Genomic DNA, 25,544 nt, shown 5'->3' on the forward strand with positions numbered 1-25,544 from the left:
CCATTAATCCACAGCGCTTTACAGATATTATGAACACTGTCCGCATCGGGGCTCACAAACTAAATTCCCCATCAATAGGTCTTTGGAGTGCTGGAGGAAACATATGCAAACATGGGGAGAATATACAGACTCCTTGCAGATGTTGGCCTTGGTAGGATTTGAACCCAGCTTCCCAGTGCTGCAAAACTGTGCTAACCACCGAGCCACTATACTTTCCACTTTAACAGATCTGTTAAAGACATGACTTTCAGTCATATAAAAACTGATCCTATTAAAGGGAACTTGACACTGGATTAATGCCGCCCAAATCAAGGGCAGCATTAATAATACACTGTTTACTGCTGTCGTGCAGGTTTTACTCCAGAACGCTGCACAGATTCAGAGAAAATGTACATTAGGTTTAGAATCACTATTGTGAGGCAGGTTCAGGTGGCTTCTCCTCTCCCAGTTCACCATGACTAACAGGACTCTCCATATGAGTATATATGGAGTGTATACAGAGACTTCTCAGTCTAGAGTAGAGGGGGAAGGGAGAAGCTGTGGGGAACCTCTTAAACTAGTCATTCGAAAAACACAGTCCAGATGGATTTTCAAAGTTATCCAATAACGCATCTTGATTCATGATGCCCATGGGTCAGGCAGTATGAATGTACTGTCCGGTTCCCTTTAGGTACTTCTTACTGTTTGTTTTTTTTAATGTTTTCTGTTTAGTTATGGCTTTTAAATATCAGACATAATCTGTAATAATATTGCATCATTACATCACTGAAGTATTAATTACCTTAGGGGATGTGTTATTTTTCCACTTTACAGCCAAATGGAGACAGAACTTTAGTGCATGAACTTTATCAGGTCCTAGAATAAATCGAAAGTCATTATTAAAATAACAAAAAAATAAAGTATGTATTGATACAATGAATACCAAAAAAGGCAAAAAAACTTTAGGTACTTAACTCCTTCTTGGAGCCTTCATTGGGGGACACAGGAGACCATGGGTGTATGCTGCTGCCACTAGGAGGCTGACACTAAGCAGAAAAACAGTTAGCTCCTCCCTAGCAGTGTACACCCACCAACTGGCCCAAAGCTAAATCAGCTAGTGAGAAAGTGTGTCGCCCTGGACAAGCCAGGTCGTCACAGGTACTGCAACAACACACCCCACACCCTGGCTAGGCACACCGAAGTCAAACACAAATCCTTGGCTAGGAGTCGCAGTAAAACTGGTCAAATCCGTTAGCGAAGGGAACCTCCGGGGTTTCCCAGCAGTCAAGACCCGATTGAAGGCAACAGCTCACACCGTAAAGGGAAACACAGTCACCGCCAAGGCTACAGTTCCCAGGGCCAGAGCCTGCGGGCAAAAGGGGCTCCCTCAGCATCCATCCAAGCTGGGAAGCGGGTTACCGGTGGGAAGCCATTGGAACCGTAAACACAACACAGGTGCAGGGAAAGGCAGTCACCATCAACCTACCGGAAGGAGAACAACCGCAGCCGTCTGTGGGGCCCGTCCATCCAGCCGTTTGTTTTACCGGAGACTTTGCATTATTCATCATTGGCTGAGTGAGTACCACCGTGCCGTACGGCACAGCGCTGCCCCCGCGACGCTGCACCTCACCAGGCCCCGTAACCCGCCTGTCATCCCTAACCCTCACCGGGGCCCCGGGACAACCAGACCCCCTACCCACGGAGGGAAGAACTAACATCCAAGCTGCTCCCTGTCATCGATCCCGGGATCCGCGTCCAGAGCAGCGGTGGTGTCACAACCTCACCACAACCGTGGGTGGCGTCACGGACAATATCCCTAACCCAAACCACCCCCTTTCACTCACTTGCGAGGAGCGCCGCTCGAGTCCCCGGGATCCGGCCCACCGCTCAAGCCACCACCGAGCAGCAGCGGCAGCAGCCGGACCCGAGCAGTGGGTGATCGTAGCGTCCCTCCTCCGCCCGCGACAACTTGGCGTCACGAACAGGATCTTACCGCTCTGTCGTCTGGTAGAGGTGCGCCTTGTGACCGCCGGAGGTGTCTGGCCAAAAATCTTGAGAAGCCGCCATTTTGGGCAAGAAAAGTCCCCGCTCGAGCGTCTTCCCGAGTGGTGGAGGCGCGAAAACCGAAACCCCGCCCCTGTAGAGGAGGAGCTGGAAAAAGACTAAGGGGGACGGAAACAAGATGTCTGCGCCCGACGGAGCCGCTGGAGGAGGGCGGTTGCAGCCGCAGTGGCACCCGCGGATGGGAATAAGCCCGCCCAGGTCCCGGCTGCACTGGCGGGAGGTGCCGTGGCCCCAGCTCTCGCTCAGGTGATGCCGTTCTCCTTGCTCTATGTGCCCGGAGCTACCTGGCTGCCACAGTACGATGGGAAACCTGATGCGTTGCAGGTCTTCAGGAAGAAGTTAAGCCCGCTACTGAAACTGTACCCCCTAACTGATAAGCAACGTGCAGCGGTAGTGCTGGGGCAGCTAACCGGCGCGGCTGAGCAGGAGGCGGAGACCTGGGCCGGTGTCCTCTGTAGCCACCATCTTTGAGAAGCTACAGACTGCCTTTGAGACCCGTACCGAAGCCGAGCTGCGGATGCAGTTTTACCAATGCCGGCAACGGCCTGCGGATAGCATTCGGGACTACGCCTTGCGTCTGCAAACCGCCCTCCGCACACTGAAGCGGGTAGACACCATCAACGATGCGGACAGCAACAAAATGCTAGTGGAGCAGTTTGTACAGGGGATGAGGTCCTCGGAGGACCGCAAGCAACTCCAGCTATGGGCCCTAGAACACCCTGATGTGGGCTTTGCCGTGTTAAAGGAACGGGCCATTAAAGCTTTGCAGCCCCTAGCATCGGAAGTCCCTGAGGCGGCCCCATGGCCAGCTGAGACGGCTCCCGTCATGGTGGCCCCTGCCCTCCCAACACCTCCGGTGCCTGCAGCTCCAAGCGGAATGATGGAGGAACTGGCTGCCCAAGTCCGCCGCATGGATGGGGACCTCGCCAAGATCCTCGCCGCACTTCAGCCTCCGACCAGGTCCCAGCCCCCGGGGAGGATGCAGCTCGCCGACAACCCCGAGGACGTTCCCTGGATGCAGCGGAGAAGGGCCAACGACTCACGGTATGGACCTCCGATTTGTTACAGGTGCCGCAAGCCCAGCCACTACTCCCGACGGTGTCCGTTAAACGAGCAACCCCTTGGGCCACGGGCCAATCCTCAGGAGTCGAACCCAGTGGCCCCCCCCGACTGGCGGGATTGGTACATCGGAGCCCGGCCCATCATCCCCCTGGCAGTAGACGGCATCCCGCTGATGGCTCTCCTGGACACTGGATCGCAGGTAACAACCATACCATACACATTGTATCAGCGGTATTGGGGAAAGGACGAACTAGCCCCCCCAGATGGCAGCATGACACTGATTGCCGCTGATTGACTCCCATTGACCCAAGTAGGGTACAAGCAAGTGGCCATGACTGTGGGACGAGCTGAACTGCAACACCAGGGTTTGATTGTGATAATGAATGAACCCAGTGATCATAACCCAAAGGTAGTGCTAGGTACTAATGTGATGGAGCCCTGCATGAGTGACGTGCTGACCCTACTGCAGCAGCTGGCCGCCACGGCGGCGGGGAGCCGACAGCGAGCTGTGCAGCGTGAGATCCGGGCCCTGATGTATCGCCAGCATGTGAATTCGACAGGGGGAGAGATTGGAGGAGTGAGGGTGATGGATGCGGCCCCTTTGATTGTGCCTCCCAGGAGTGAGATGATGATTTGGTGTAGGGCAGCGGTAGGGCCCCAAGGGCGAGACTACCCCGCCATGATAGAGCCCATGTCCTCTGAACACTGGCCCACAGTAAGGGCCGCCCGAGGGGTGGTAGACGTCAAGAAAGGGAGAGTGCCTGTGCGAGTATTGAACTGTGGGGAGGAAGAGGTTAGGCTTCCCCGGTACGATACCCTTGCCAAATTACTCACTCTAGATCCCCACACCATCCATGAAGCCGTTCCCCCGATCGCACCGCCTGCTGCCAGTCCCCACCCATCCCAGGGGGAGTTAGACGAGTGGTGTCAAGAGCTACACGTCGGCACTGATAACACCCCCACACACCACAAGGAAGGGGTATACCGGGTGGTACAGGAGTATGAGCGAGTTTTTAGTAAGCACCCTCTAGATTTTGGGCAGATTAAAGGGGTCCAACACCACATCCCTACCGGTAACCAACCCCCTATCAAAGAGAGATACAGGCCTATCCCCCCTGCGCACTACCAATGCGCCAAAGACATGTTGAGGAACATGAAGGAGGTAGGGGTTATTAGGGACAGTTGTAGTCACTGGGCCGCCCCGTTGGTGCTGGTTAAGAAGAAGGATGGCACCATGCGGATGTGTGTGGATTACCGGAAGATTAACCAGATAACAAATAAGGATGCTTACCCTCTGCCCCGCATTGAAGAGTCCCTGGCTGCGCTGAGAACCGCTAACTACTTCTCCACCCTTGACCTCACCAGCGGGTACTGGCACGTGGCCGTGGCGCCGGAAGACCGAGAGAAGACTGCCTTCGCCACTCCTATGGGACTCTGCGAGTTCAACAGCATGTGGTTCGGGCTGTGCAATGCCCCCGGAACCTTCCAACGGCTGATGGAATGCTGTCTGGGACACCTAAATTTCGAGACCGTCTTGCTGTACTTGGATGATGTGATTGTGTACTCACAGACGTATGAAGCCCACCTGGAGCACCTAGCTAAGGTGTTCGCATCCCTTGCTAAGTATGGGATGAAGTTGAAGCCCTCCAAGTGTCATCTGCTGAAACCCAGAGTGCAGTATCTTGGACATGTGGTGGGTGCGGAGGGTGTCGCCCCCGACCCCGAGAAGATCACCGCCATCAAAGACTGGCCGAGACTGACCATGGTGAGGGAAGTGAGGCAGTTCCTGGGCCTGGTGGGGTATTACTGTCGCTTCATCAAAGGGTACACGAAGATGGCTGCCCCCATGCAAGACCTCCTCGTGGGACAGCCCAAGGGTGGTAGACCCCTAGGAGCCCCACTGGTGTGGGAAGGAAAGCATGAGGAATCCTTTCGCCAGTTGAGAGCGGCTCTGACCGGAGAGGAAATCCTAGCGTACCCTGACTACAGCCACCCATTCATCCTCTACACCGATGCCAGCAATGTAGGCTTGGGGGCTGTCCTATCCCAGGTCCAAGACGGAAGGGAGAAGGTGATTGCTTATGCTTGCCGAAAACTCCGACCGACTGAGAGGAACCCTGAGAACTACAGCTCTTTCAAGCTTGAGCTCCTAGCACTGGTGTGGGCTATCACCGAGCGGTTCCGCTATTACCTGGCAGCAGCCAAATTCACCGCTTTCACGGACAATAACCCGCTGACCCACCTGGACACAGCCAAGCTGGGCGCGTTGGAGCAGCGGTGGGTGGCCAGGCTAGCCAACTACGATTTCACCATCAAGTACCGGGCCGGCCGTGCCAACGTTAATGCCGATGCACTCTCTCAGATGCCCCACCTGTCGGAAGAAGGGCCCGAGGATGACGACCTCGAAGAGATTGAGTTGCCTGCGTTTCACCGGCCGTTAACTGAGAAGGTGCATGTCCATCAACAACGGGTTAACCTGGACCCGCTGCCCAGTCAGGAGTGGCAGGAAGCTCAGGACCAGGCACCTGCTGTCAAGACTGGTCAAGACCCTGGTGGAACAGGGTTCTGCTGGGATAGACCCTGCCTCCCCTGCCGAAGCCCTGTGGCGAGAATGGACCCGGCTGTACCTACACCAGGGGAAGTTGTATCGTGAGCTGATTAATCCGAAGACCCACGAGAAGATCCGCCAGCTGGTGATTCCCCAGGCTAACGTGCCCACCGTCCTGCAAGCATACCATGATGGTGCTGGGCACTTCGGGTGGAAGAAGCTGGAGATGTTGTTGAGAGAGCGGTTCTACTGGAGCGGAATGCGGGAATCTGTGGAGGCCTGGTGCCGAGAATGTGGCCCCTGCACGTTGAGAAGGAAGGACGAGGCCAGCCAGAAGGCACCCCTACACCCGATCATTACGCATCAACCGCTGGAGCTGGTTGCCCTTGACCATGTAAAGCTCACCCCCAGCCGGAGTGGGTACACCTACGCTCTGACCATTGTAGACCACTATTCAAGGTTCATGGTGGTTGTCCCAGTTAAAGACCTAACCGGCCGTACCGCCGCTAGAGCGTTTCAGGCTTATTTCTGCCGACCACATGGGTACCCTGAGAAGGTGCTTACCGACCAAGGTCCGGCCTTTGAAGCGGAGGTATTCCAAGAATTCTGCCAGTTGTACGGCTGCAAGAAAATCCGGACCACGCCTTACCATGCCCAAACCAACGGCATGTGTGAAAAGATGAACCACCTGGTCCTGGGCCTCCTCAAGACGCTAGAAGAGCGGAACCTGTGGCCGGAGAAGCTACCTGTCCTGGTCGATATGTATAACATCCCTTCCAGCTCGACGAAATGCACTCCAGCATACCTGATGAGAGCTCGCCCCGGCCGGCTACCAGTGGATTTAGAAATGGGGTTGGAAGCCCCGGAAGCGCTTGCTTCGACAGCTGAATGGGACACTCGGCGGAGGGTGCAGTACCGACAGGTCCAGGAATATGTTGAGAAGAACTTGTGCCGGAGTCGGGGACAACAGGAGCAGTGCTTCAACAAGAAGGCGTCTGTCGGTCCCTTCCAGCCTGAAGATGTAGTGCTGAAGCGAAAAAGAAAGACCCACAAGCTGGATGATCAATGGGAAAAAACCCCGTATGTAGTACAGCCCACAGGATGGGAGAATGGGAAAGCCTACCAGATCAGCCGTGACCAGGGGGGACCTTGGCGACGGTTTCCCGAGACCACCTAAAGAAGTGCCCACCAGCATTGAGGGTAGCGGATGAAGCTCCAGTTCCCAGACCAGCGGAGAAAGAAAAAGAGGTAATCCACACCATGATGGGTGATTTTCCAGCAGACTGGCCTACACAGAACGGTGCGGTGATTCTTCCAGTGATACTGTTCCCACAACCCGTGGACGAGGAAGTGATGGAAGTTGTCAACCACGAGCCAGTGCCCAGGGATGTACCTGTACCTAGCTCCCCTACGCCTCCGCCTGCCCCACACGATAGTGGGGAAGAGGGACGGATTGTTCCCTCTGCCCCACTGCCTGTCCCCACTGACACCGGACCCCGAAGGTCCACTCGTCCCAACCTAGGTAGACCCCCACTTAGGTATAGGGAAACTACTCTTTAAAGGGGGGGCTTTATGTCTTGAGTGCACCAGTTTAAAAGTTTTAAATGATAAGAGCAAATCAACCGAAGAAGTGACCTGATTGAGGTTTTGATTGAACCGGCCGTTGCCGGCAACTGTTGTCCCCGTAGAGGCTGTCTGCAATCCTTGCGTAAGGAACTGCTTACGGACAAGCCCGAGAACTTGCAGGGCAACCACAAACTTAGTGGGATGTAAATAAAATGTGTTGGCTTGATACCGTTACCACCCCCGGAGAGGCTGATTTGGGAGGATGGGCCTGGAGGAAACGGATGGCCCAGGCCCGCCACTACCGTAACCGGTGGCGAACCTCCGGGGGGGTTCAGGGGGTCACCATGGACGCGGGTCCCCTGAAAGAGACAGAACCCGCTCGGGCAGCCTGGTGATGGACTGGGGTCAAGGGGTGCTGCCCGCTTCTTAGGGGCAGTATCAGGGCCAGGTTGTTTGGGTGGGAGAAGAGCGGAAGCCGTTACCGTTTGCAACGTTTAAGTACCGTACCTCCCGTTATGGGAAGATTGATGCAAATGCTGTTTTAATGTTTATTGTGTTTTACCCCTTTTCTACAGTTAACAAAAATAAAACCGGTGATGGACGGGCAGCCCGCGGACGGTCTGCATTTTACTAAGGGGGAATGTGGCGCCCTGGACAAGCCAGGTCGTCACAGGTACTGCAACAACACACCCCACACCCCGGCTAGGCACACCGAAGTCAAACACAAATCCTTGTTGCCTCCCTCCAGGGGCTGATGTCCACACCAAGGGGTGGGCCAGGCGGTTGGCCCCGCCCACGGAGGAGTTCACAGTCCTGGAGGCGGGGAAAAGGGAGAGGGAAGTCAGATCAGTTTTGGAGAGTGAAGTGGTAGTAGAGGAAACTGACCGTGTCCGGGTGTGTGGCCCGGGCACATACAGCAAGGTTGGCAGACGGTGGGGACCGTCTGCAGGAGAGGCTGATTGGAGTGAACTGTAAGGACCGGGGACGGGCGGTGGCCCGCCGGTACCGGATCGGGGAGTTAAGAGAAGCCAGCACCATTCGGCAGGGCCTACGGACCCCGACCAGGCTAGGAGTCGCCGTAAAACTGGTCAAATCCGTTAGCGAAGGGAACCTCCGGGGTTTCCCAGCAGTCAAGACCCGATTGAAGGCAACAGCTCACACCGTAAAGGGAAACACAGTCACCGCCAAGGCTACAGTTCCCAGGGCCAGAGCCTGCGGGCAAAAGGGGCTCCCTCAGCATCCATCCAAGCTGGGGAGCGGGTTACCGGTGGGAAGCCATTGGAACCGTAAACACAACACAGGTGCAGGGAAAGGCAGTCACCATCAACCTACCGGGAGGAGAACAACCGCAGCTGTCTGTGGGACCCGTCCATCCAGCCGTTTGTTTTACCGGAGACTTTGCATTATTCATCATTGGCTGAGTGAGTACCACCGTGCCGTACGGCACAGCGCTGCCCCCGCACCTCACCAGGCCCCATAACCCGCCTGTCATCCCTAACCCTCACCGGGGCCCCGGGACAACCAACCCCCCTACCCACGGAGGGGAGAACTAACATCCAAGCTGCTCCCTGTCATCGCTCCCAGGATCCCCGTCCAGAGCAGCGGTGGTGTCACAACCTCACCACAACCGTGGGTGGCGTCACGGACAATATCCCTAACCCAAACCACCTCCTTTCACTCACGGGCGAGGAGCGCCGCTCGAGTCCCCGGGATCCGGCCCACCGCTCAAGCCACCACCAAGCAGCAGCGGTAGCAGCCGGACCCGAGCAGTGGGTTAGCGTAGCGTCCCTCCTCCGCCCGCGACAAAAGCAGTAGGAGAAGCAACAGTAAAGTAAAAACATAGCAGAAAAAAAAACTAATTGAAACTATACACAAGGGCTGGTGCTGTGTCCCTCAAAGAAGGCTCCAAGAAAGGGATTTTACGGTGAGTACCCAAAATCTTCTTTTCTTTATCGCTTCATTGGGGAATACAGGAAATCATGGGATGTCCTAAGACAGTCCCAAGGGGGGGTGAAAAAATTCCTCTGTGAAGGATCCAAAAAATAGAAAATTCAGCTCCAAATTTAAGATAAAATTCCTAGTCTTTGATGCAAAGTTAAAATTCAGTGCAGTGTATTGAAACATGATGTTCTGATTACCAAGAAATGTTTTAATCACGGTCATAGGATGAAATACAATAACAAACAGATTAATTGCAATATGGAAAACATCATCTATATTATTGAATGTGTCCAATGCAAACTGATATATCAGGGAACTACCATCTTTTTCGCTTTATAAGACGCATCGGATTGGGGCGGAGCCTGGACCGGGATGTGAGCACACACAGGGAGACACTCTCCTGCTGACTCACCGTGATACCGCTTGAGTAGTGACATTATAGTCATAGTGACACTGGAGGGCAGGGGAAGGTACCGGCATCCAGCAGAAGTCTCAGCTCCTGAACGGCAGCATGTCCAGGCGGCGACAGAGGAAAGTAAAAGCAGGGAGAGGGCCTGGATCACAAGATGGCACCGAGGTCAGAGAGGAGGCGGAGAAAGCAAACACAGCCTGCCGGCATCGCATGGAAGCGGCTGCAAAGCTTGCAAGACAATCAGAGGAACCTCTGGAGGAGCCCGGTAAGATGGTGGAGGAGAACGGGGAGGAGGAGGAAGAGCTGGAGGAGGCTGAAGGAATAGAGGGAAAACCAGGAGAAGACAAACAGGAGGAGGATTCAGGAGAGCAGAAGAAATACAGGAGAACCCCACTATTAAGGATGTGTTTCAGGTGGTCTCCTTCTGCAAACAGGCACTCACAACATTAACCCAGCAGGTGCTGGGAATCCAGGGAGATATAGCTACTCTCAATAAAGATCAGAAGAAAACTGATATGAGAACCAGTGCTGTGGAAGAAAGAGTGGGGGCAGCTGAGGATCATATAATTTCACTGCAAAAAGGTTCCAGCAGCAGATATCAGAGTTGTCCGCAAAAACGGATGACTTGGAGAACTGTTCCAGGAGGAACAATATAAGACTGGTGGGAATCCCGGAAAAAGTAGAGGGAAGAAATCCTACTGAATTCATAGAAATGTGGCTTAAAGAAAAGATTGGCGCTGATAATCTGACCAAGTTATATGCAATTGAGAGGGCGCACAGAGTCCCAATGCAACCGCAACCACCTGGCAAGGGGCCCCGTATGATCCTGGCGAAACTGCAGGGACCGGGATATTATTCTACGCAAGGTGCAAGATCTGGAGAATCTGACAATTGATTGACACCCAGTGGCTATATACCCTGACTACTCTGTACTGGTACAAAAGCAAAGAATACAATTTACAGGGGTAAAGAGACGACTCAGTGAGCTGGGGGTTAAATATTCCAGGATGTTCCCAGCAAAACTTCGAGTAGCAGCACTGGAGAAGGTGCACTTTTTTCTTGATTTCGTGATTTTCCTGGACTACAGGACTGGCTACTCATAAGCATTTGCATATGCTAGAGGAGAAGGAGACTTCATAAGCCCATTTTTATGGCAGTGACAGTACTCTCCACCCCCTCTTTTTTTTTCCCTTTCTCTTCCAGGCTATTATTGTTGATCTCTTGCTCCTGTTCCTGAGTGTTAGATGGGGCAGGGAAAAGTTTCCTAACACTAAGCTGGACAATGACAGGAGGAGGATAAGAATTCTTTTTTTTTTTCTTCTGGCCGTGCGGCGGCGATTGATAAATGCTTAAGTTTTCAAATAATTCATATGTTAGCAGTTTACATAATATGATATATGCAAATGAAAACGAATATGGTGAAGGCGGGAGGTGAGTTAGGGGGTTCTGCTCACTGGGATGAGACAAGTTTGGTATGAGAGAAAAGGAGGAAGGAGGTTGACCGGTCTGGGAGAGACAGACCTCATTCCCTATAAGGGAGTTAAAAATGTAAATCGGAAGTGGAGGAGTTTTGTTGGGGTGGTTCTAAAGGGGCGGGTTAAAGAAGGGAAAGACTCAGCGTACAAAGGGACAGGATGTTTGTTTAAAGATAACCAGTAATTTTCAACATGGGAGAGGAGATTAAAATATTATGTTGGAATGAAAGGGGACTGTCAGATAGAGGTAGAAGAGACGCAATGATAAAATATATGCTAGACCAGAAACCATCAATAATGTGTTTATTGGAGACGCATTTGACGAGCGAAATGACAAATATACTGAATAAGCGATGGGAGCAAAAGGCATATCACTCTACTTTTTTCTAGTTATGCTAGAGGGGTCTCTGTGTTGGTCCATAGATCCGCCCTATATGAAGAAGTGGAGACATGGATAGACACAGAGGGACAATATGTGATGGTGATCTGTAAGTTGCATGGACAATTATTATGCATTACTACTATATATGTTCCACCGCCTTACACTAGTGTCAAAATTAGAGAGGTGGGGGCGTGGCTTGGCCATGGTGGTGTGAGGACGTGAATCCTTAGAGCTCCTCAGACCAGGTGCCATTTATCTGCTAAATCTGCAGCAGCGGTGGCAGAATATGTCCAGGAGGAAGACAGGGGGGAAGCAGGGGACGATCCCTACCTCACGGAGCAGCAGTGCAGCGGTGGATCGCCTTTTCAAAGGTGGGAGGCCTTCACTAACGTCCAGGCCTGTGCAGTCGGGTGCCAGAGTACAGCACTTGGTCCAGACGCAGGCGAGCCCTGAGGCAGCAAGAGTGTGTGCTGATGTGGGAGCTATGCAGGAGAAAGGCAGCGGTGAGCTCCGGTCCCCCCCCTGACAATGCAAGGTATGGAGGGCTGCTATGGATCGCTGAGGGGAGATTCTTGTAGCCAGAATGCCCCCCCCTGGGAACACAGGGAGTGCAGGCCCCTTGGGAGAGCATACCACCCCAGAAGGTATCCCTAGGAGACAGACTCCTGCTACAAGTGGAATGCAAGAGGGAGGACAGGCCCTGCAAGGCATTAACCCTGTGATGTCCTCAGCAGATGCAGACCGTATTTTACAACTACTGGCAGCTCTTCCCACTTAAAATGATCTGGACTGCCTTGTGACCAGGATGGAGGCTGCACATGAAAGAGCAATCTCTATTGTTAAAGGGGACATTGACCAGCTTAACACCCGCACTGCCGAAATAGAGGAGGCGGTGTCTGTTCTCTCTGAAAGGGTTACCATGTTGGAACGAGATCTCTCCAGGTCTGAAATGCATGTACAAACATCTCCATCCTGCTGGATGACCAGGAAAACAGAGGGAGGCGGAATAATATCCGTCTGAAATGCTTCCAGAGAATATTTCATCAGCTTCCCTTTCAAAGTCAGTCATCTTAATTTTCAACAAGATCACTGGAAACCCGGAGGACAATTCATACATGATCGACAGAGTACACCGAGTGTACCGTCAGAGGCCTGTGGATGCTTCTTCCCCACGAGATGTTCTGTGCAGATTACACTATTACACGGTTAAGGAAGCCATCTTGAGGCACGCCTGGACCCGTGGGACTGTCTCGTATGAGGGGTCAGAAATAAAGCTCTTCCCAGACGTCTCTGCTCGAACCCTTTATATGAGACGTCAGCTTATGCCAGTGCTCCAAAGAATTAAGGAGAAAGGAGCCTCCTACAGATGCGGCCATCCATTTCATCTTATTGTTCGTCACAACGAAACGCAGTTCCTCCTGAAACACTCAGAGGACTTGGAGGGTCTTTTTCATTTTCTGGACATTCCTGCAGTCGAAATCCCCAACTGGTTGCAGCTGGACAGACCTCCCGGCCTATCTCAAAGAAAGAGAAGAGGCAGTCGTACATCTCGGGGGCCACGAGGAGGTCCATGGGAGTCCGTGAGTGCTGGGGGGCCCGCTCTTGGAAATCCAGATTGATGGACATGTTTCTGACAGGATGCCTTTGTCTTCTCTGATGGAGCAGAGGGGACGGGGGGAAATGCGCAATTCTTCAGACTTCATGGCTGGATGGAGTGTCTGACAGACATTTTTCTTTTGCGCAAGATACGTCCGCTTATCCCTTTGCAGATGGACTTAATACATCTAGTATTATTGTACAAGTCTTTTCATATTTGACCTTAAGTTTTATTAGTTAACATAACTTAAGTTAAGTGCCTCTCACCTAGACGCTGTCAAGCGGAGGGGTGAGATGTGAATTGATAGATTTAGCACATTGTATATTCTCATTTATCCCTGGAATCTGAATGGCTTTGACCCCTGGTTTTCCACGCACCCAGAGGGGTGTTCTCACTTCCGAGAACACCAGGTCTCAAACGTTTGAGACCATTTAGAATTGTATACTTGTATTCTGATTTCGTTCTTCATTTTTCTTTCTCCTTGTCTAGATCTTTCTGTCTCAGACTTTCATACCTCTTTTCCCCCTTTCTTCTTACACACTTAACCTCCCCTTTCTCGTCCTTTAATTGCAGGGGGGCATCTCCACCCAGATAGGTAGTCATGCACGGACCGGTGACAGCCGATGTGAAATGTGGAAATATTAATGTTAAGGGATTACATAGTCCAGGCAAGAGATCCATTTTAGTTAACATGTTGAGAAGGGCTCTTGTTCAAATTGCTTTTTTACAGGAAACACATATGTGCAAGCACAAGCCTTTCAAGATGTCGAACCGTTGGTTTCCCGAGGTATACCACAGCTTCTCTTCTAGCTCGAAGTCCTGTGGGACTAGCATTCTCATCTCTCGTTCCATCCCTTGGGAGTACCTGGATTCTCGGAGTGATGACGCGGGACGGTTGCTCTTGGTAAAGGGTAGGATGGCCTCGCACATATACACTTTAGCCTCAATATACTTACCTAATGTGGGCCAAATTACGACATTAGCGGACATCCTAGAACCTAGGGAGGATTTTGTGGAGGGTACACTCATTGTGGGGGCATATTTCAATATAGCTTTGAATCCGGCCCAGGATACCTCTTCGGGCTCTTCCGCACATTCATTGTCTGCCTTACGCAAGCTTAGGCGCATGTTACATGATTATCAATTTTTGGATACTTGGAGGCTTCCTCATCCATCCGATAGGGATTACTCGTTTTATTCAACAGCTCATGGGAGTATATTCCAGACTTGACTATCTTTTTTATCAAGCATAGTGAGCTTGCCAGGGTATCCCAGGCCCAAATAGAGAATATAACATTCTCAGACCATGCTCTCTGCACGGTGTGAGAGAGTGGGGCCATTGATATGTGACGGACGGTACGTATCTCCCAGAATGCGTACAGAAACATATTAGAGCCCTGCATAGTGGTCAGTCCAGTAACCTCCAGGCCGGGTTATGCAGGTGGCTCATGGCCACGGTTCTCGTTTAAAAGCTCTTTGTAAAGGCCTGGGTGGGGCAGAGTTGTTTTGTAAGATGCAGAGCAGGAAGCTGAGGAGAGCTCAGGCCTGTGTGGAACTATAACACAGGTCTGTGGACACCCCGGGAAGAGCAGAACGGGGTATCGTAAGACCGTCTCCTACGCAAGGGGTGCCTGTGTGACGGGGACCCGTATGGACGGTGCACAACCCGGCTGTGTTCCGGATGACTTTACCTGTACAGCGAGGACAATAAAGCTGTTTGGATCGGACTGTTTTGGGTCACTGCCTCTTTGTCGTCCTGGGGAACCCTGATGCTGCTGCTGGGATTCCTGATGCTGCCGCTGGGATTCCTGGTGCTGCTGCTGGAACAGACCCAATTGCTCCTATTGCTTTTGCTGAAATGTTACCAACTGCCGCAGAAGCTCCTCCATGTTATCAGCCGGTTTATACTGTAGCGTAGCCGGCCTAATTATGGACATGCAGAGCCGTCACAGTCTTCAGCTGGTAGTCAGGCCTGCTTCCAGTGGTGCAGCGGTGGGATATACCTCAATGCTCCTTGCCCGCATTCTCCACCATAATGTAGCGGGGTGGGGGTTCCCCAGGACGACAAAGAGGCAGTGACCCAAAACAGTCCGATCCAAACAGCTTTACAGGTAAAGTCATCCGGAACACAGCCGGGTTGTGCACCATCCATACGGGACCCCGTCACACAGGCACCCCTTGTAGTAGGAGACTGTCTTACGATACCCCGTTCTGCTCTTCCCAGGGTGTCCACAGACCTGTGTTATAGTTCCACACAAGCCTGAGCTCTCCTCAGCTTCCTGCTCTGCATCTTACAAAACAACTCTGCCCCACCCAGGCCTTTACAAAGAGCTTTTAAACGAGAACCGTGGCCATGAGCCACCTGCATAACCCGGCCTGGAGGTTACTGGACTGACCACTATGTAGGGCTCTAATATGTTTCTGTACGCATTCTGGGAGATACGTACCGTCCGTCACATATCAATGGCCCCACTCTCTCACAACGGTTGCGATACTATTGCAATCTCCCATACCGCATCAGTGGCAGTGGAGGTTGAACAGGTCCCTTTTGGATAATCCTGAAGTTTTAAATGTGATAAACACTTCCCTGACAGAGTATTTTGCCCTGAATACCCCGGAGGATACTCCCCCAACATCAGTTTGGGAGGCCCATAAGTCTGTCATTAGAGGCATATTTATTCAACAGGGGGCAAAACTGAAGAGGGAAAGAGAACTAGAGATATCTACGCTTCTGGCGCGGCTGAAAGACATAGGCGGGCTTTGCATGTTGCAACATCGCAAGCCGATGCTGCGATGTCGCACGCGATAGTCCCCGCCCCTGTCGCAGGTACGATATCTTGTGATGGCTGGCGTAGCGAAAATTATCGCTACGCCAGCTTCACATGCACTCACCTGCCCTGCGACCGTCGCTCTGGCCGGCGACCCGCCTCCTTCCTAAGAGGGCGGGTCGTGCGGCGTCATAGCGACGTCACACGGCAGGCGGCCAATAGCGGCGGAGGGGCGGAGATGAGCAGGATGTAAACATCCCGCCCACCTCCTTCCTTCCGTAGAGCCACCGGCGGCAGGTAAGGTGAAGTTCCTCGCTCCTGCGGCATAACACACAGCGATGTGTGCTGCCGCAGGAACGAGGAACAGCATCGTACCTGTCGCGGCAGTATAATTATGGAAAAGTCGGAGCCTGCACCGATGATATGATAACGACGATTTTGCGCTCGTTAATCGTATCATCTAGAATTTACACACAACGATGTCGAAAGTGACGCCGGATGTGCGTCACTTTCGATTTGACCCCACCGACATCGCACGTGCGATGTTGCAATGTGCAAAGCCGCCCTTAGAGAGACCCGACACAAACAATTACCCTCCACGGAATTGGGCGGAGCGCTCTTTAAAGTCCGGGATGATTTACGGAAAATGCTTAACTCTAAGGCGAAGGGGGTTTTGGCTCGTTGTCGTCGGCATTTCTATGAATACGGAAATAAATGCAGTAAGACGTTAGCAAGAGCCATTAGACAGCAACAAGCGTCGACCTTCGTCTCTAAAATCGCCTCTTTACCCCATCAAAACACCATGTTACATTCATCCCTGGAAATTGCGGAAACTTTTAAAAAATTCTATGCGGCCCTCTATAATTTAGATGCAAGCAGTCCTCCAAAGTCCACTAATGCTGTGAATAACAAAATTATAGATTATATTAGAAAGGCAAAAATGCCGCAGCTAACGGAAGCGGAGGTGGCAGCATTGGAGCTTCCAATTTCAAACAAAGAGCTGTGGGATGCTATAGCATCCTCTAAGTCAGGAAAGGCACCGGGCCCTGATGGACTGCCCCTCACATATTATAAAAAACTCAGAGACAAGCTGACACCACACCTTCTGCTGGCCTTTAACTCCAGAGCTCAGGCGAACTTTACTCCCAGTGTGGATTCTCTAAGGGCACATATTACTGTAATACATAAGGTGGGAAAGGACCCGACACAATGTGGTAGCTTTCGCCCAATTTCACTTTTAAACGTTGACACTAAACTCTTTGCAAAAATTCTTGCAAGCAGATTGGCACCTTTGCTCCCAAAGATTATCCATCCAGACCAAGCAGGGTTCATGGCGGGGTGCGAAGCACGCGATAACACCATCAAGGCCATCAACCTAATGTATAAGGCTAAATTAAGGGGCATTCCGTCCATGCTGCTCTCGACAGACGCTGAAAAGGCGTTTCACAGAGTAGACTGGACATTTATGGAGGCCACGCTCAGAAGTCTGGGGTTGGGGAACGGAATGTTGAGATGGATATTGTCTCTCTACTCGGCCCCTTCAGCTAGGGTACGGGTGAATGGGATCCTCTCGGACTCATTTAATATCTCAAACGGCACTCGCCAAGGATGCCCGTTACCCCCATTGATATTCATCCTGACTCTGGAACCCTTCCTCAGACACATACGAGCCAATAGTGACATCGCCATAGCGGTCCGCCAGACCATACATAAAGTAGCCGCATACGCGGATGATCTTTTGTTTTTTGTATCCGCGCCCAGAATAGCCCTCCCTAACTTGATGAGAGAATTTCAGGTCTACGCACAACTGTCCAATTTCAAAATTAACTTCTCAAAGTCTGAAGCGTTGAATATAAACCTTTGCGCTAAGGAGGTGGAGGAGTTGAAGTCGTCCTTTAGCTTCAGGTGGGCAGCCCAGTCTCTCAGCTACTTGGGGATACATCTCACTAGTGACCTCAGTCTCCTATACCAAAATAATTTTCCTACCTTGCTTGCCTCAATTAGGAGGGACTGTGACCGATGGGGGAAGACTCTGTTCTCCTGGTTTGGTAGATGCCAAATGTACAAAATGAACATTTTGCCCAGGATCTTGTACGTGTTACAAGCGCTCCCAGTTAAGATTCCTTCTGCCTTTTTTAAGACACTTGAATCGGTCCAGTGCTCTTTTATATGGGCAGGGAGGTCAGCACGCATACGACGAACAATCCTGTCGAGACCCAAACACAGAGGGGGCATCGGCTTGCCTGATGTGAGACTATCACTTGGCAGATCTATTTAAAATTTAACTTTTAATTCATTATTTAAGATATAAGGACATACAACTTAAAATCACTAAACATTGTGGTCTAAATCTGATTGATATATATAATCGTTCCTTATGGAGTGATTTCCTATCCAGACAAAAGTCTGTGAGTAATCTCTATATTATTCCTGTCATGAATGACCACTAATGTTTGCTACTTAAAAGACATAAAGCAGTAGCCTCCCCAACATGTTTCACCACACTGGCGTCATCAGGGGGCTGAGGCTAATACTGACTTACTCTGTGTTTGAGGACCTTTTATAGTCTGAACCAAATACTGACAGCAATAGTGACCAATAGTAATCAATGTCATATAGTGTGAGGAGAAAGAGGAGCCTGTCATATTGAAAGGGGTGTGTTTCCCTTTAAATGCCACAACTGATTTCTGAGGATGAATACAAAGAGATGTATAACCCTCATCCCACTCTGGCCACGTTCTATGGACTTCCCAAAGTGCACAAGAACGTGGTCCCAATACCCGGTAGACCGATAGTCTCGGGTAATGATTCCCTTACAGAGGGTGCCAGCAGATATATAGATGAACTATTATCCCCATTTGTACAGGTGTTGCCATCCTTCATCAGGGACACAAAAGATCTTGTCCTAAAGTTGCGTGGCCTTAATGTTTCAAAGACAACCATCTTGACTAGCTTGGATGTAGAAGGGCTATATAGTAACATCGATCATGAATTGGGAATAGGAGCAGTTGCCCACTTTCTAGCAGCAAAGGGTAAACAATTCACACCTCATAACGAATTCTTGTTATCACTCTTGCGTTTTGTTCTGACGCACAATTTTTTTACCTTTGGCGGTACCCTATATCACCAGATTAGGGGTACCGCCATGGGTATGACTTGTGCGCCCACTTTCGCAAACTTATTTTTGGGATGGTGGGAGGATGTTTTTGTGTTTTCTGAGGATTTGAGTTTTTACACTAGCCACATTTTGTTTTGGGGTAGGTACATCGACGATGTACTTATCCTATGGGAGGGTGAAATAGATATTTTCCAGGATTTTGTTACTATCCTGAATAACAATAGGATTGGTATGTATTACACCCATGAAATTGGTAATATAACCATCACGAACGATTATATATATCAATCAGATTTAGACCACAATGTTTAGTGATTTTAAGTTGTATGTCCTTATATCTTAAATAATGAATTAAAAGTTACATTTTAAATAGATCAGTCTTTAGTTTAGGGTCTCTAGTTGCCATTGGCAAATTGTAAATTGATTGTTGTTTACCCCTACGCTGACTGATAGAACGAGTTTTTTTCAGTAGCTATCACTTGGCAGGACACCTTACCAGAATTGTAGATTGGTACAGGAACGGTACGCAGAAGGTGTGGGTGCAGTTAGAGCAGTCCTTCTCCCCCATACCATTAAATAAACTGCCGTGGGTACTCTCTGAGGTTCCAGTGCTGTTAAAGGCACACCCAACCATTGGCCCAACAGTAACATACTGTGGTACGGCCTCGGTTCGTGCGGGATTGATCCCCTCCCATTCTAGAATGACCCCTATCCTGAACCATCCTTCTTTCGAGCCAAGTAAAACGGACCCCATATTTCAAATCTGGGTGCATAATGGGTTAGATCGGGCGGAGGATTTTGGGGACGATGCGGTTTGGCCCTCAGTATCCATGTTGGCTGCTAGACAGACCTCAGCTCCGCTTGGACAGTCTAGATGTTTGCAACTCGCACATTTTTTCAGTAAGCTTTCGCCTAGGACTCGCTTTTTGCTCCCCAAGACACAGTTTGAACTCCTGTGAGGGGGAGTGGGCCCTGTGCATCATTCACTTTCGGTAATCTACGCAATGTTGTCCTCCCCCCCGATCAGTCTCCTCCTTCTTTCATCCTACAATGGGAACGGGACCTTGGTATTGCCTTGTCTCCTGACCAGAGGGAGCGGGTGTTTTCACTAGCACACAGCTCATCCATTAGCTCTAGGTTCCAGGAGGCCAGCTACAAATTGCTCTCTAGATGGTACATGGTGCCAACCAAGGTGCACACCATATTTCCGTTGGCGGACCTCACTTGCTGGAGGTGTGGTAGGGAGGAAGGCACATTGCTTCATGTGTTTTGGGAGTGCGAGGTGATCCGGCCGTTCTGGTCGGGAGTATCCGATATTATTCGGAAGGTGTCCAGAACTACTGAGGAATTGGGACCGGCGGCCTTCCTGCTTCATCACTGTGGGACCCCTTTAAAAACCTACAGATCCTCACTGAGGAAGTTCCTTATAATGGCTGCTAGGTCAAGCATTCCTGAGAGATGGAAAAGTCAAGCGCCACCTACGGTTTCACAGTGGATTGCCAGATCCAATGAACTCATGCACATGGAGGACCTGACCTCTTCTGTGCATGACTCCTACACAAAATTCTGGGCCACTTGGAGAGAGTGGATGGACTTCCAACAAACAGTGGAGTACCGAGACCTGGTGGGGGATTGCGCAGGGTCCAATGGTGGGGCATCATTGTAGGTCTGGAGTGGCGCTTGGCTTGGGTTCGGAGAGACGGTGTGTTGCCTTGCCTTGTTTACCCTACCTCCCCTCCCCCCACTTCCCTTTCTTCTATACCCCCTGTTCTGGTCTTTTCTTCTTCCTTTTTCTTTCTCTTCTAATCTGCTTTAGGCTATCACGTCTGATAGTCTGTTTAAATTCCAGTTGCCTTTCTATTAGGTCTATTGTTTACCTTGTTTTTATTTCACTATTTTCAATATTTGGAATCTTACACTCATCTTGATGTAGTTGGGCCGTTAGGACCTTGGATTGTTTATTATGTTTATGTTGATTCCAACTAATCTAAATAAATAAAGAATTTAAAAAAAAAAAATTAGAGAGGTGAGAGAGCGTTCGGCTAAATGGGGGAATTTGCCATTCTTGTTGGTCGGTGACTTTAATAATGTCATAAATGCATATTGGGACAGGAGCAGAAACTCAAGGGAGGTGAGGAGGGACAGAGCAACAGCATTTGGTATCTTTATTCAAAAATTGGGGTTGGTAGACGTTTGGAGGATAAGGAATTTAGGGGTGACCCGTTTTCCCTGTCACTCAGCGAACCATGGTACGCTTTCCCGTATAGACCTGGCCTTGGGAAATGAACCTATGGACTCTGGAATTTCAAATGTTGAATATTTGGCTAGAGTAATATCGGATCATAGTCCAATACTGGTATCTATTAAAAAACGGGGAGAAGGGGAGAGGCTAACAAGAGAATGGAAGCTACATCCGGTTTGGATAAAAAGTATTGACATGGACGGTATAGCCAGTGAGATTCCGGAATATTTTACCCTTAATAGAGGTAGTGCGGATCCATTGGTAGTTTGGGACGCCATGAAGGCATATCTGAGAGGCCTTTTATTTAGAGACATTTACCGGTGTAAGTCTAGTAGTAGACAAGGGGAAATTGATTGCTTAGAGGCCTTGAAGGGAGCAGAAGCAGAGATGGTAACAGCCCACACCAGAGAATAGGCAGAAGCTAAAAGCAGCTCAGGAAGAAGTTAATAAGGTGCTATTGAAAAAAATAGCTAGGAAACAGGCTTTTCAAAAAGAGAACTTTATGCGGAGGGAGAAAAGGTGGGACATATGTTGTTGGTGGTGACGGCAGCCCAGAGACAATCATCCTTTGTGCATTGCATTCGCACCACAACGGGAGATTTGGTTATGGAGGGGGTAGATATTCTGGACACGTTCGCAGCCTTTTATGAGGAATTATATTCCACTAGAGGGGAGACGAGATAGAGAGACCTAGAGGCTTTCTTAGGTACAATGACATTACCCAAAATTACAGAGACAGAGAAACACAGTCTAGAGGACACTATCACTCTTGAGGAGATAGAGAGCTTTGCATGGCATGGCAAATGAAAAAGCCCCGGGGGTAGATGGTCTGCCCGTGGAGGTATACAAATCTCTGGAAGAAATACTCTTACCCAATTTGCTGAGTGTCTTGGAGGAGGCAAGGGAGAGGGGGACACTGCCAGAGTCTATGAGGGAGGCGATAACAACAGTAATACCTAAAGAGGATAAGGATCCAAAACTCCCCGAATCATACAGGCTTATCTCACTGTTAACGACGGATGTTAAAATTTTGGCCAAAGTACTCTCTAATCAATTAACAGAAATGATATCTACCCTAATCCACCAGGATCAGTTGGGTTTTATGCCTAATAGATCCACGGCAAAAAATATGCGAAGGTTATACCTTAACATGCAACTGCCGGTGGACAATCCGGGACAGAGAATAATAGCTTCATTAGATGTTCATAAAGCATTTGACAGTGTGGAATGGGGATATCTGTGGGGAGTGCTAAGACATATGGGATTTGGCCCTAATTTTATATCCTGGATACAGCGGTTACATGCTAGACCAGTAGGTAAAGTGAGGATTAATGGAATATTGTCACACATGGTGGATTTACAAAGGGGTACTCGCCAAGGATGTCTGCTCTCGCCTCTCCTTTTTGCTCTGGCAGTGGAGCCACTGGCGGCTGCTATACTGCAGAACAGAGACATAAAGGGATTTGTATATGGCCATCTAGAAGAGAAAATAGCCCTGTATGCAGACGAAATTGTATTGTTTCTGGGAGACCCAAGGGCATCGTTGAGCTGTGCCATACAGGTGATCGAGTGGTACGGGGAGGATCTCTGGACTGACTATCAATTGGACCAAATCGAATCTGTTTTAGGTGGACGCGGGAGTGGATAGGTCGATCCTGGGTGACGAGGTCAACAGACTGCGGATTGTGGACCAGTTTAGATATCTGGGCATTCAGGTATCCATGCCAATTGGGAACTACATTACTATTAATCAAGTCCCGTTGATGAAGCAACGGCGAAGTAAGATAACTGCTTGGAATAAGCTTTATTTATCAGTTATAGGACGGGTTAATCTTATTAAAATGGTGCTTATGCCCAAGATACTCTATGTGTAGCACAATTCTCCTGTTTGGATCCCTCAGAGTCACTTTAAGGAGATTGATTCCATGTTCCGTGCTCTAATATGGAAGAACAAACAAGCCAGACTTAAACTCGAGATGGTACAGAGACCGAAGGATGAGGGGGGGCTAGCACTACCCAATCCTGGAATATATTATCGGGCAGCTCAGAGTCAACATTTCAGGGGATGGGCAGATTTAGGGGTGGTGGACCTAGCATCCAGACGGTTAGGGCATGTTCTGAATCGGAAACCATTAGTGTTCGGACTGGAGGACAGATCATTTGGGAGAGTAGGAAAAACGAGCCCCACACTTAGCTTGATGAATAGAATCTGGAGGAAGATCAAGCAAATAAGAGGGACTACAGCAATAACTGAATTCTCTCCATTGTGGGACAATGAAAACTGCTCTGAGATATACAAGATAGGCAAAATTAAGGAATGGGCACGTAAAGGTATATGGTAGTATATGGCGAAAATTCTTAGCCACGGACGTCTGAAATAGGTTACACAAATATAGGATGAGTTTGGGATATCCCAACTTGGGTGGTACCAGTATAAACGGTTGGCGCATGCAGTAGTGGCTCAGGGGGTTAAGCAATCATTGCATAGGGCATATACTCGTAGATCCCCACTAATTATGTGTAAAATGGGATTGAGGAGTAACTCCGACTGTCCTAGATGTAACGGAGAAGATGCCGGCATTTTCCACATGATGTGGATGTGCCCCAGGTTGGCTCCCTTTTGGATAACTGTTTGTAGTAGAATAGAAAGAGCTTATAGATGTAAACTTCCCAGACAACTCCTGGTATGTCTTCTAGGTTACGTGGAGGAAATTAGAGTAGACAACAATTTTAAAATAGTGATAACCAGACTGCTGTATCCGGCAAGGAAAGTAATTGCCAAACACTGGATGCAGGGGGACCCACTGACTAGAGGGGAATATGTCGCATATGTTAATCATATTGTTCGAATGGAGAGAAGCATATATGGGAAAAGGAAACAACTTGCACTGTTTGATAGATTGTGGAATCCGTGGTTGCAATATGGATAAATATTAGAGTTGGGAGATGTTGGACTATGAGCAGAGATCGTTCGTTCTATACATTCCAATATATGCTATTGAAGGGTTAAAATGTAAGATCTTTGATATATGGGTAATATGTACGCTGAGGGGGAAGGGATGTTGGGGAGGGAAAGTTTGTAGTTCTACTCATTATTGATGAAAATATAACACATGTTTTGTATACTTGGTGAAAAATAAAAATGTATCTGATTAAAAAAAAATAAGACGCATTGGATTAAGACGCACCCCAAATTTAAAGATAAAAAAAAATTAAAAATGGGGTCCGTCTTATACTCTGGTGTTGTCTTACCGGAGGGGGGCAGCAGTGGTGGTGAACCGGGGTCACAGGAGACAGAGGATGTGCTGGCAGCCGCGGCGGCGGGTCAGTGGTGGCAGCAGCGGCGGCGTGTCAGTGGCAGCAGGTCAGTGGTGTAGCAGGCCGGTGCGGTGAGTGTCCTAGTCTGTCCGCGGTCCCGGTTCAAATGATGGCGCCTGAAGCGGCGCATGCGCAGAGGGAGCTCTCATCCAAGCGTTCCATCTGCACACGCGCTGACTTCCGGAGCGGCACGTGCGCAGATGGAGCTCTCATCCAAGAGCTCCATCTGCGCACACGCTGACTCCCGGCGCCATTATTTGAAACTGGGACCGCGGACACACTGGGACACCTGCCGCACAGCCACCCGCCTGCACGCAGAGAGTGGCAGCCAGCAGACCGCCCGCCCGACCACCCGCACAGAGAGGCAACCGACACCGACAGCCACCAAGGTGCCCGCACGCAGCCACCAAGCCGCCCGGCCGCAGCCACCCGGCCGCCCGCACAAAGCCACCCGGCCGGCCGCACACAGACAGCCCCCCTGGTAAGCTATATTCGGATTTTAAGACGCACCCCTCATTTTCCTCTCAAATTTTTGGGAGGAAAAGTGCGTCTTATAATCCGAAAAATACGGTACTTCCAGAAGTCAGAAGAAACATGTTTCAGGACATTTAACGGACACAATCACTGGTAACAACGCAAAGAGGACAATATTACATGTATCAAAGCACTTCATCACTTACCATAATAGATCCACTGTACATTTGCAAGCATAGGTTATTGAGAAAGTGACCAAACCAATTAAGGAAGCCATTAAAAACTATACACCTTCTCAGTGGAGAGGCCTTCTGGATTAACCATCTAGGCATATGCGTCCCCAATGGGTTAAATCAAAGTACGGAAATTATGTTCCATTATTAGGACCTTAGTGTCATTTATCTGAGGTCATTGTCATTACCCTGATATCAATACATGGTAGGTTATTATTATTTTCATAACATCTACTAAAAGTTTGGGTCACATTTAATAAGGAATAAATTAAGATATTAATATATCTTTACCACTAGTTATGTTAGGTGGATACGTTTTCCTAGTTTATTGCAATCGATTGCTTTATACTTAAACCATGCATATC

At 49.8% G+C, this 25,544-nt stretch overlaps 1 protein-coding gene across 2 annotated transcripts in view; it reads right to left on the reverse strand.

The window, feature by feature from the left end:
- The window catches only part of KNTC1 (kinetochore associated 1), a 371,840-nt gene that overhangs the window by 66,200 nt on the left and 280,096 nt on the right, over window positions 1-25,544 (reverse strand). For both annotated transcript variants that reach the window (XM_075323096.1, XM_075323086.1), the window contains exon 49: window positions 782-855. In XM_075323096.1, coding sequence (XP_075179211.1) covers window positions 782-855 — 74 coding nt within the window. The remainder of the gene's footprint in view (window positions 1-781; window positions 856-25,544) is intronic.

This window comes from Anomaloglossus baeobatrachus, chromosome 1 (assembly GCF_048569485.1).
Source record: "Anomaloglossus baeobatrachus isolate aAnoBae1 chromosome 1, aAnoBae1.hap1, whole genome shotgun sequence".
Lineage (NCBI taxonomy): Eukaryota > Metazoa > Chordata > Amphibia > Anura > Aromobatidae > Anomaloglossus > Anomaloglossus baeobatrachus.